The following is a 13,647-nucleotide window of genomic DNA, read 5'->3' on the forward strand; positions in this document are numbered from 1 at the left end:
TAATACGGGAGCGAGAGGGACGATACGCCACGAACTTCGAGTTTCGAGTTTCGTAGTAGCCCTCCAGTTCTGATCAAGCGGTATAAAAAAATTGCTCGTACCCAACATTGCTTTGGCGCAGAGCCAAGAGCACGTAGTAATAGTACAATGTACGTTACTGTTTATTTGTTTTACAATTAAATCGTGATAGCCGTTAATAACAAGATTTACGGGGAAACTTGAGTGAGTATTAGGCTGTGTGTTGTTTAGACCGACAACAGCACCTACTTTATTGTTGAAACAGGCGATATTTTGCGAACACAGTCACAACACTGGATTGTTGACCCATTTACAACTGTTCGTAGGTAATTTGGCCGTGTAATGCTAATAATAATAATAATAATAAATATCACGGGACAATTCACACCAATGAGGGCAATCGCTTTTTGTCTCACTAGATGGCGCACTGTTGCGTGAGGTTTTTAAGTATGGCTTTTAAAGTTTGTTATTGCGGGCGTGAAAACAAAGTTTAGATTAAAATCATATTTAATACACCTAAAAACCGTACCATAAAAATATTGAGCATGCCACAGTGTTGCATCTCCCCGTTTTGTTCGGAAAAAAGGGAGGACAAAGGTTTCCGAAAGACAAAACTGTCTCAAAACACAGACATTCATTGCCCCGGAACGCATATTTGCCATAATTAATTTCAGATATTGCAAAATATTCACAAAATTATTCTAATTATAAATAAACCCGCGTAGCTCACCCAAAAACTATGAGATTTGACATTTCGGAGACCTCACGCTACACTAGCGCCTCTAGTGGCGAATTCATACGCGATAGCTTGGCGATAGCCCTCATTGACCTAAGTTTTATTAATGACAATTTGTTAACGTCTGTACTACTAATAATCTGAATACATACGAAAACTAAACAATAATGGTATAACATCACAACAACGGATGACCTGGTAAAAGCTGCGGGTTCACGGTGAATGCGGCCGCTGCGAACAGAAGCAACTGGAGGTCTGTGGGGGAGGCTTATGTCCAACAGTGGACGTCCCACGGCTGAGATGATGATCACAACAACACCTGTATATATTCCCCCCTATAAAAATAGTAGGCCGATTTCTAAATTCATCTTCCCTACCAGCATGCAACAATCATAAAGATAGGCACGTAAACAACAATCCGACACAACAATAGCATTGATACAAAACTACATAATCTTACACAATAGTAACATGATACTTGGCATATGCCCGTGTATGAAAAAAAAACTATAAACCTATTAAAAATATTATAATGGTCTGCTAAATTATCACTACCGGCAAGTGGCTTAATATTCCCGTGCTGTGACTATACATATCAATAAAGTAAAACCAAACTGCAGGCAAGGCATCTGCAGTCCTGATGGTGCTGCGGATGTCTATGGGCGACGGTATTTTGAAGCACGTTTTCGTCACGCCGCGCCCAAAGAAACGCCGCTTGTTCATAGTTTGTCAAAACCCTGAGTTAATGTCCATTTAATTTCATAAGAGCACCTTTGCTTCGCTCAATTAATAATACAAACAGTCCTTCAACACCTAAACAAAGTTTTTTTAAGAAGTGCAGATTGTTTTTCTATAGTTCTATGTAACCCCACAATAGAGGATAAAATAGTAGATTGTTCAACAAGGAACTAAAACACGAGATGTTATAGTTCGAGTGGCATTATGGTTGTTTAGTCTCGCGTTAACACTACTTTTCACTTTAAATGCGAAGAAAAAAAACAATTTTTGTTCAAAATTACAATATTACTTTTTAAAAACGTACGCTCGACAAATAGACAGGCCATCTGTTCAAAATTCAAATAGCAAAAAAAGTTTGTTGCGCGGTTCAGTTGCAGCATTCACAAACACCGTGTTGGCTGTTTAGGGGTTCCTAACGTAAATTAAAAAAAATACCTTAATCCCTAGAGAATAAAAAGGGGCTTTAGTCCCGATATGCAGACTAAAGCAACATTTTAAGAGCATGAGAAGTGAAAAAATATTTAAATTTCTACGGGTCAGTAACTTTTCCTTTTAAAAAAAAAATGCAGTGGCAGGAGTATGCTCTCGACAGAGACTTAGGCGGCAGAAAGGGGAATCGGACACTTTACCGGGCTATAAAAAAATATGGATGGATACGGGCAGCAGCTATTGAATAACTGCATTTTTAATTGCCCGTATAATTTGTCAACAAGTATTGTCGTGAAACACTTCTAAAACTCGAAAAGCGAACAACTGATTATTTCGGCGCGATATTCCTAAACATATTCGTTAATTAGACACGTCGCACGCTATTCTGCTGTCGCACTCAGGGTTGCCAGTTATATGTGAAAAGTTTGATGGAAATATTTGTTTTGTAAAAAAAAGAGGTTAAATACAAACTTTGTTTTGTTGCTGACCATCATTTTATGACTGCTATCAAAACTACATATCTGTAACAAATTACTAATATGATCTGATAGAGGTGGGTGAAATTCAATTTGCAATATTTGGCCCTTAAGGCCCAGGTCGCACTACGGCTAAACCGCCGCGGTTTTTAACCGCGTGACTTTATGAATCAAGTCAACTAATGCAAGCGGCCGCACTGGCGGTTTAAGGTTTATTTGGATAAAAAAGACACGCGGTTAATAACCGCGGCGGTTTAGCCGCAGTGCGGCCTCAGCTTAACAAACATCTATGTAAGAAACGATTCGGGACTAATTTATACCATTAAAACTCAACAAAGCTATAACTCCATTTATTTAAACATTTGAAACTTAACGGTAAAATTTGAAGACATTTTTAAATGAAACAAAGAAACTATTTAAAATTGTGTTAACTTCTATGATAAAAACGTAATAAATACCGCTAATAAATGTACAAGTAGGTATTTTTAGTCCATTTGTGTTCGAAATATCAAGAAACGTGTGTTACAATTTGATCGTTAATTCAAAACTTAAATTAAACGGAGAATAGCGCCCCGGATAATAGTTACCAAATATGTAATAAGTATGTTTCTTTCTGAATTACCACATAAAATAAATGCAATCTAAATAAATAAATACAATACTTTCTTTGATGAATTTAAAAATAATAATAATAATCTTTATTTACCTGTCATAAACATAAGTACAATGTTAACAAACTTATGGGCTACACTTATTAAAAGGGACAAATAACATACATTACCCTGAACTAGGAAAATTCCTAAGTTTCAGGTGTAGATGTAGAAGAGCCTATTGATTAAACTTAATATAGAGAGAGAAAGAGACAAACATTTAATATACATATTGGAGACAGAAAAACATACGTTAGAGGGAATATTAAAGCAATCATCGAATAGTATAACTGACTGGATAGCCAATAGTTAGACAAATCTGACTACTACCTATGCTCAGTCTCGGGTTCGATCTCTGATCGGGGCCAATTTTCTTATGAAAATACAAATGATTGTTCTAGTCTTGTATTTGTCCTATGATTAATGTTTAAGTAAGTTTATCAGTTACTCAGCACCCCTAGTACAGTCAAGGATTCATTTCATGGTGGTTACGCATGGAACCTTTTCAAAGGAAAAGTCATTACGATTTTCCTTGTTTATTAATGCGATTTCACTATGACGTTTTCTGTGAAATGGTTCCATTGTGGCTCATGAATTAAAGTCCTTGACTGTACAAGCATTATTACTCAGTTTGCGAGTAGGTCAATTGGTGTCAATTGCCCAATGACTATTTCGTCAGTACCTACTTTGAAAAAATCTCGTATCTCAAATCAATACGTCAACAAAATCGACCCTTGAAATAATACGCATAAAGTTCACTCTCAAAAATTATCAAATTTAAGTTACGAGCTTTTTTAAAAGTAGGGACGATTCATTGAATAACTCCCTCAGTAGACAACCCTAGCGCAACGTTGGCAACAGGCCTCGCCTTGCACGCGTGTTTATGGCTATCAGCCGTACTGAAATATTATAAGAGTATTCGTCTATTTGTGTTATATTTATTTAGGTCTTTTTAATTTTTATTTAGATCTGGAATCAGCTTACAGCGGCAACATTCCCGTAGCGTTACAACTTAGGGATCTTTAAAAGGCGAGCCTACCAATTCCTAAAAGGGTCGGCAACGCACCTGTGATTCCCCTCGTGTTGCGGGTGTCCATGGGCGACGGTGATCGCTCTCCATCAGGTGACCCGTCTGCTCGTTAACCCCCTCTTATATAAAAAAATATATATATTTATACTAAACTTAGTATGAACAATATTTTCAATTCCTAAAACCATTTGGTATGAAGGTAACCCTTGTTGTATGGTAGGTAGTTTACGCACTAGATCCAATTTCCGTCATCTGATTTTACTGTACAAATAGTTCTACGATGACTCTAATCCGTATTTTTACGGATTCGGATTGTTGTAGTACGACACCGCTCTTCTGGCACAATCAACAAAAAAACTTGTTTTTTTTGGCTGCTATGCTCTATCCTATGCTAACACTGATACCTGGAAATCTGTACGGGACGAATCCGACTCACACTTAGCCGGTTATTTAGCCCGGCCCTGTTAAACCTAGTTTTGAAAAAAAAATATTACAGCAAATATATTGCGGGGTTAGTAATATTTTAAGTCCCGCTATTGAATATTACCTGAGGGCCTATTCCGAAGTTCGATAATCGATGTTCGGATCGTACCGTCCCTCTCGCTCTCGTATTAAATAGTATAAGTGTCAGAGGGAACGCACGACACTATCTTCGAGTTTCGTAGTATCCCTGCAGCTTACCATTAAACCTTCGGGTGGAGCGTGACGTCACTCTGCAACTGGGTCGCGCCTGGGGCCGAGAGCTAAGCGTGAAGCGTGTCTCTGTAGACGAAGCTGATCTGGTGCGCTAATGCGCTTTGAGATGTATAACTATTTAAACTCAAACTCTCGCCGTTTAAGATTCAAATAAGTTACAAATACGCACTCGTAGATAACGAAAACTTTCATGCGGCACGCTGCAACTATTTAAGGGGCTACTACGGAATTCGAAAATCGAAGTTCGTATCGTACCGTCCCTATCACTCTCGAATTAAAAAATATAAGCGTCAGCGAGACGGCAAGATACGAAGTTTGAATATTGCACTTCGTAGTATAGGGCTAGATCACGCTGAAGTCCGAAAGCAAATCGTGATTCATGGTGTGACGTAATGGTTGCTGGTACATGTTACAATTAAGATGGAAGATAGAGTTTTGTAGAAGTAGGAAAATAACGTATTTGCCTAAATACAATCTGCTAAAATACGCCATAAACAAATTGAACTAAATAGGTACTCGAAAATACAAACAGACATGAATGCACAGAAAAACCAGAAAAAGAGACCAGCACTGGAAATCGAACTCAGGTCCTCAGCATTCCGTGCTGCGTGCTATAACCCCTACACCACTGCTGGACAGGAATCTAGACACGAATTTTTCCTATGCATACTAGGTTCCTTATTTCTACTTTGCTACTTAAGCAGCAGCACTAGCGACATCTATGTGGCGTCGACAGGCGTCACACTCTTTCGGAACCAACCGCTCACCCAGACAAGAGATGTCGCTACTAAGCAAATAGGTACTTATTGCGTAGACATCAATTTTACACTTAACAATGTCGTGCCGTAACTAGCGTAGGCTAGTGTCACGCAAAGGGTTGAGGGCCATTTGTGACGCGCAGTGGCTCGACAAACCGTTGGTTTGATGCTAGTATAATAATTAGTATGGAAGGTAGACTAATTATACGGGCAAGCATAATATGTAAAAACCTAGCTTAACGCAGCTAGATCTCCTTGTAATAAGAGAACCATTCTGTAAATCGAATGGTCCTATTTAATCACAGCTTTTTACTGTGGCAACAATAGGTGGCAACCCTAAGTGACGTGACGTAGCGCGTGCGTCACGCTGCAACTAGGTCACGCCAAGGGCCGAGGGCCAAGTGTGACGCGCGTGGCTCAACTGACCGTTGTTGTTCTCTGGCTCATTGTAACATGGAGAAACAAACCACTTAACCTTCGAAGGGCCATGTCCAATCTTGTTAAGTAAATTTTTGTGGAAACCGTGTTTTTCAAAGACATCTAGTCGTTTTGACTTAACTCATGCAGCTCCCTCTTTGTACCTACAAATACTTTTAGGCTTAAAAACTCTTATAAGAAACTTAGAACTTTATCACGTCTGCTCGTTTGCCCCCTCTTATATAAAAAAAAACTTTATCCGTTTATCTGTCAGTCAAAGCTATTTTTAAAAGTTACGTTCAGATTAATACAAACAAAACCGGCCAAGAGCTTATCGGACCGGCCCAGAATAGGGTTTCGTAGCCATTATGAAAAAATTAAGTATATTTTTCTAAGGATTTTGTATTTTATACGGAATCTTCCAAGTCTAGGTATATTTTATACCTTAGGCTGCTATTTACTCTTGAACTACTAATAATTCTCAAGCAAACTTAGCCGTTATAGTTTTTTAGCTTTTTTAGCGGTTTAGCTCGATTTTGATGAAAATTTGCTCTTTAAAGTTGAATATTTCGCAAACAAATCACTAAATCGAAAAATCGTCCCAGCAAACCCCTAATGGTTTTAAAATACCAATCTAACGATACCCCACACTATAGGGTTGTATGAGAAAAAAAAATCACCCCCACTTTACGTCTACAGTACGCTAAAAAAATTTTTTTATTTTTTTATTGTACTATTTTGTCGGCATAGTTTACATATACTTATATCCGTGCAAAATAACAGCTTTCTAGCATTGATAGTACCTGAGCAAAGCCGCGGACGGACAGACAGACAGACAGACATGGCGAAACTATACGGGATCCGTTTTTGCCATTTTGGCTCCGGAACCCTAAAAACTTAAGTCAGTGCATAATTTTTTTTTAATGCATACTTACTATCAATCAAAAGTATAACCCTTCGAACGTGAGGTTTCATAGCAAATCTGTGGAAATTAAACATTTTAAACCGTCCCAGTGTTGTTGTTTATCGCGACGAAGTCCTAATCCTAATCCTGCCGTGAAGCAGCAGTGCTTGCACTGTTGTGTTTCGGCGTGGAGAGTAAGACAGCCGGTGAAATTACTGGCACTTGAGGTATCCCATCTTAGGCCTTTAGGTTGGCAACGCATCTGCAATCCCCCTGGTGTTGCGAGTGTTTATGGGCAGTGGTGATCTCTTACCATCAGGAGACCCACTTGCTCGTTTGCCATCCAGTCGAATAAAAAAAAAAAAAAAAGTACTAAAGGGTTTAACTACTTTTGTGCTTGACTGTGCCTTCGATTGCACAGCGCCGGCAGTTGTTAACTTCCTGATTGAATTATTCTTTGATCACAAAATAACAGAGCCCTTTGAAGAATACTTCGGGAACATTCTCCAACCGGTCGGACTTGGAGATTGTTCAACGGACACTTTCGGGAATTATTATTTAGCTTGTGTCCGCTGAATTGATGGGTTGTGATAATTGATAAAAGCGTAAAGCTTTACCGCCTGTTATAGCAATATGTATGTTTTTTATGTCTAAGTGAAAAGAATATTATTAAATTTTACATGAACATGGCGGATAGCTCCCAGTGTCCTTCTGCAAACAATCGAGTAGAATCACCGCTTCCAGTGCGCACCATTTTTGACCCTATTCTTGACAAATGCTATTAGATTAAAAATTCGAAATATATAATGTTACTTTAATAAATGAATTTAATTATTATTATTATTTTACCTTAACATAATACTTGGATTTATTACAAAAAACGGCGCAATCTGTACCTAGGTATAATTACGTCATGAAAATGAGGTACATAATATAATGCTGAAAGGACGAGGATGAAATCTATCCCACAGACTCTTTCACACAAGAAAAACTTTTAACGAGGTGTCGCCCGGGACTAGCTTTGTAAATATTTAATAAAATACCTAAAACACACGGTACCTAAGGGAAAAGAAAACGGGTTTTATATCAAAGCAGCCTTCAAATTTGTTTTTTTTTTCATGCTCGATTAATAATTAGAATAAACAGCAGAAACGCACGACAGTTTATAATTATGATGAGCAAGAACAAAATAATGTCGATTTTCATAGTAATAAGTGTGCTAAAGGTGGGGGGGAGGGGAAGGCTATAAATGGTCAAAGTTGTTGTGACATAATGTAACACTGATCAATTTAATAATTGAAACGTTTTTATCTCTTACTATTAGACGTTAAAAAAAATGTTAACATTAACCCCTTATAGTTTCGCCATGTCTGTCTGTCTGTCTGTCTTTCTGTCTGTCCGTCCGTCCGCAGCTTTGCTCAGGGACTATCAATGCTAGGAAGCTGTAATTTTGCACGGATATATATGTAAACTATGTCGACGACAAAATGGTACAACAAAAACTAAAAAAAAAAATTTTTTTACGGTACCTCCCATAGACGTAAAGTGGGGGTGATTTTTTTTTCTCACCCAACCCTATAGTGTGGGATATTGTTGGATAGGTCTTTTAAAACCATTAGTTAGGGGTTTGCTAAGACGACTTTTCGATTCAGCGATTTGTTTGTGAAATCAACTTGAAAGTGCAAATTTTCATTAAAATCGAGCGTCCCCCCCTCTAAAATCTAAACCGGTAGGTGGAAAAAATTGAAAAAATTCAGGATGGTAGTAAGTATATCAAACTTTCAAAGAAAACTATAACGGTTAAGTTTGCTTGAGAATTATTAGTAGTTTAAGAGTAAATAGCAGCCTAAGGTATAAAATATACCTAAACTATGGAAGATTCCGTACGTACGAAATCCTTAGAAAAATATTACTTGATTTTTTCGTAATGGCTACGGAGCCCTATTTCGGGCGTGTCCGCCACGCTCTTGGCCGGTTTTTTTTAAATATTATTGATATTGCGGATAAAATCGTTGCCACCTCTGACAAGCGGCAATATTTGTGTGTTGTTTTAGTCCAGACTATTCTAGAAAGAAAGAAAGAGAAAAACATTTATTGGTGACACTTTACAAAACAAAGAAAAAGAAAAAAGGAAATCAAGACAAATTTTGTCACGAAATGGTCCCAACTCAGCCTTATGTTGCGGCCGACGCTGGTCTTCCGTTGGAACCATACGGACGGAAGGACGGGGACGGAAGGAGACCTTTACGAAACTATCATACCAGTGATTCAGATTCAAGCTAATCGTTACAACATATCGATCTCGATTGGGCAGATCAATCGTTGCGGTGCATCGTCCCTTGGCACCGGATCAAAGTACCCAGAGTGTATTCCTCGCGTCAGGTGTGAACGTAGTCACCCGCCATCTTGGTGTTTATTTTTAATTTATCATTCATTCACGCGGCATCCCGGTTATTTTGGGACACGATAAAAATGTGACAATGTTTTGGACTCTTGCCTATCTGCCGAAAGGTTTTTATAAGTATCAACCGCTGATTTGTCGAAATGACACGAGGAATTTGGCTCTATGAATATACTTTTGAAGACTTCTATATATTGCTAACGATTCCTGTTCAATTGAGTGTTTAACTGGTTTTGTAAGAGTGTTTGTAAGACAACGGATAGACTTGTATTGCATGTATTAAACATCAGTCGGTAACCAGCCAGTACATGTTGCATTTGATACACTGTGTTTTGTTCAGTATTACCCTTTAATATATCAGGATAATTTCCAAATGCTAGAGTTAATTTGGAGGGATAAGTATGATATAGCCCTTCCAAATCGATTTGCCTTATACACGACATTAGTTAACTGGTTTTGGAAGGCGTCTTCTTCTATCTGACTAGGAGAAAATATCGTCAATTTTTTTTGTATTTTGTTTTTTATTGTTGAGGGGAAAACGAGGGGTATCACGAGAGTTGCTCGAAACGACGATTTCCTTTCTTCTTCTTTCTTTCCAGAAAGGTTAAGAATATCCCAGATCCTACCATCATAATTCACAATCGGTCAAGTTGTCAAACTAAAAGTTGAATTCCTGCAAAAGGGGCAACGCATACACCTTAAAATACAACGTCGTCAACGTAAACATCGTTCCAAGTAATTTTTCCGTAAGTCCAAAACTTGGTAAAGGGATTGCAAGGGTCTTTTATTCCCTTTGTCAGCGAGTGCTGCTCTGTTCCCCCTTTTGAGCGGATTCCGGCGATTATATTAAACTTAGATAGCAACTTTTTTAACTGCCACCATTAAAGGGTTTTCATTAATTTATTGAATCTTCGGAGGTTTATTTTATTGACCAAGAAACAATTAGGTCAACCCGCAAACTAAAGCGACTTAGGTCGCGCATTCACAAAGTAATTACTAATAGTTCAGTGTTTTTAATTTGTGTTCAAATTAAATGTAACAATGTACGACATAATCTAAAATATGGAACTGTGTCAAAAGCGAAAAAAGGTGCTTATCCGAATCACTAGATCGACGGTATAAATAAAGAGGTACATTGTAGCTGTGTCGTAGAAGTTTCGATGCAGCAATAAAAAAATATTATTTAAAACACTATACATAAATATTCATCTGCACAGTATTCTTACGTCAAGAATAGGTAATTCGCTCATCTAATCAAATAATGATTAATGACACAAGTACAAAAAAACTTTTAACTATTAGGTACATGAGAGAATTTTTTTTTTTAAATTACACTCGTGGTATTTCCTTGTGTGTGAGTAAATTTATAAGTATTTTGATTAGCCAGCGGGTAGAATTATTCTCGGCAGTTTTTCACTTTCACGTTAAATTTTTAGTCCTACTTGAGTTCATATCTCAGTTGATATTATTTAAGTCTCCTATGTATTTTGACTTTGATTTTAATTTTTATATTTTGTGCAGGTACTACACGTTGAAATCAACTGGGAATGAAAGGTTTTTAAATTTGAAAAGTTGACTAACTAGCATGCAAGTTTTCTCTAAAAGCGCTAACTAACGTTTTAGTAGAATGTTTAGTAACTTACACCTTACAGTTTTTGAGAAGTTGCTAATTCTACTAAACATTGAAAATTGCAGTCATGTCATAATCATAACATTATACTCGTAAAGACATTTATTTTGAGCTGTTTCCTTGATGATTCCTTCAGATTGCATGAAATTTATACAAAACCAAAACTAGTATTTGCAACCAAAACTTAAAATGAACACGAAATGTTTCAGGTTCGGAAATTGAAACTGAACCCGAAATTCCTTCTTGGCAGTGATGGTTTTTCCGAAATAAAAAACCTTATCCACGTGTCCTGAGATGAAAGTCTTGACGAACGAACGGACAGACAGACAGAAGACACAATAGTGTTCTGTACCTCAGTTGGCAAAAACGGAACTCTTAAAGGATCACATTGCTGTCCGTCTGTCCGTCCGTCTGCTCGGTGCTCGTCCGTCGGTTAAGATCTTTTTCTCAGGAACGCGTGGAGGTATCAAGTTGAAATTAATATCAAATATTCAGGAATGTCAAGTCGTGGTGGCCTAGTGGTTTGACCTATCGCCTCTCAAGCAGAGGGTCGTGGGTTCGAACCCCGGCTCGCACCTCTGAGTTTTTCGAAATTCATGTGCGGAATTAGATTTGAAATTTACCACGAGCTTTGCGGTGAAGGAAAACATCGTGAGGAAACCTGCACAAACCTGCGAAGCGATTCAGTGGTGCGTGCGAAGTTCCTAATCAGCACTGGGCCCGCGTGGGAACTATGGCCCAAGCCCGCTTGTTCTAAGAGGAGGCCTGTGCCCAGCAGTGGGTCGTATATAGGCTGGGATGATGATGATGATGATTCAGGTCTGCTAGCCCTTGGAAAAATCAAAACTGCTAAGTCAACGCAATCGAATCCTGTAGGATACCTACTTCAATTTGTCCCTGAAAGTTAAAATGTGGTATGAAGCTTTCTGTTAACATTCATAGATACCGACAAACTACGGAAATCTCGATGCGCGAGTCCGACTCGAACTTTGCCGGTTTTTTTTTACGTATACCTCGTCCTGACTTTTTCAAATTCATCCTGGCAAACTACGGAATCCTAAAATAGTACATTTTATGTAGGTGTATAGTCTGCAAACATGGTGATTGGAAAGTACTCCCCGTAATATTTCCAAAGTGGGTGACTGTTTACAAAATAAACAAGACGGCCTAAGTGAATAATATGATGGAAACTTCACCCGTTCATGCAATGCGGCTTTGCCATTCAATTATAATTTAGGTGACATGAGGGAAAGAACTTGTTTTAGGGAGGTTTGTAAAGTTTTAAGGGGAACTATGAAGATGGGACGAAGTGCAGCTATTTTTACGCCTGACTGAATACCTATATTTACAGTCCCACGGCTAAGCCACATGGAGGGAAAATATTTTAAATATTCATCATCGTCATCTTCATCACCTACATACATCATTATCGTCGTACAGTCATTTAAAGTTCAATGTCTAAAAAATTTCTAAACCAATTCTAGAAAGAAATCCATTTTTTCACCACACAAGACACGATTCTAATAAAACATAGCTAAGGACCACCGCAAGGACTTTCACATAAAAAAAACGCATCGAAATCGATACATCCGTTTAAAAGCTACAATGCCACAGACAGACATTGCCGTCATACTTAATAACACCCCTCTGTGGGTTAAAAAGTATGTCAATTGATTGGTGGTATTCACCGTAACCTCTTTGTTAATACGAAATTCAAATTGTTTTATCCCTCTCATTCTCGTGTTAAATAATATTAGCGTAAGTAGGACGGCATGATACGAAGTTCCAATTTTGCACTTGGTAGGATAGAGGTCCTGTTTGTTGTCCCCTGCTTTCCCGTGCTACGCCTCAGACAGACCTATATAGGTACGTGTCTATGTACAGTAAAGTGGGGCGCGCGTCAGCGTGACGTCAGCGAGCGTCACGACCACGCCTGCGATCGAAGCGGCAGCGTAATCCTGATTGATAGCGGTTCTGATTGGAAATGTATGGTCACACTCAAGAGCGCGGGAGTATAATTAGAACTCTAGTAGGTATAATGTGAAAATAACTGTGTCTCCATTTCACGCTTAAACCCATCGACATCTATGTACATTACTAGCACTAGACTGGCTGTTTGGAACAAAACGCGCGGCGCATCAATCATGAATATTACTTTGACACAACCGCTGTCACGGACGTCAACAGACTATAGTGAACTGTTCACAAAACCACGCTGAGAACTGATTTTGTGCGCTGTTTTGATGTAAGAAACATGCAGTCTAGTACATAGATGTCAATGCTTAAACCACAGAACGCGCATTTCTTGCACGTAGCTATCATAAAGTAATTCTTTCAGTTCCGTAGAATCGATTTAGAGGAATGGAGTAGCTATCTTAAACTTTAAGAGAGGGACTTTTTGAGACGGTAGGCTTAAAAAAAAAAGGGAAAAATGTCCAAGGTACAGTCACCAGCATCAATATCTGACACAACAAGCGTGCATAAATATCTGACACGACTCTATTTCTAGGGCCGGAAGGACGTGTCAAATATTTTTGCACGTTTCGCTGTCAGATAGGTATTAATGCTGATGACGGTACAACACTGATGACTTATTTACTGGTTATTGGCACACAGAAGTTTTCCCGCCAAGTGCGTACATATTATTTTATAGATCAAACTAAAAGTTACCTTAGTTTTTGGTTTAGACGCTGATTGTCATGATGTAATCGTATTGATCAAACGACTAAATTGCTTAATTTTAACTAAAATACCTTTCAGCATC

The 13,647-nt window shown here is 38.3% G+C and overlaps 1 protein-coding gene across 2 annotated transcripts in view; it reads left to right on the top strand.

The window, feature by feature from the left end:
• The window catches only part of LOC141441798 (uncharacterized), a 51,650-nt gene that overhangs the window by 20,398 nt on the left and 17,605 nt on the right, over nt 1-13,647 (top strand). The window contains exon 2 of one of the 2 annotated variants that reach the window (XM_074106665.1): nt 10,775-10,807. The exons of the other annotated variant lie outside the window; for it this stretch is intronic. Within the exon in view, the coding sequence (XP_073962766.1) occupies nt 10,775-10,807 (33 nt within the window). The remainder of the gene's footprint in view (nt 1-10,774; nt 10,808-13,647) is intronic. 2 annotated transcript variants of the gene reach the window in all.

The sequence above is a fragment of the Choristoneura fumiferana genome, chromosome 24 (genome assembly GCF_025370935.1).
Source record: "Choristoneura fumiferana chromosome 24, NRCan_CFum_1, whole genome shotgun sequence".
In the NCBI taxonomy this organism is placed as follows: Eukaryota; Metazoa; Arthropoda; class Insecta; order Lepidoptera; family Tortricidae; genus Choristoneura; species Choristoneura fumiferana.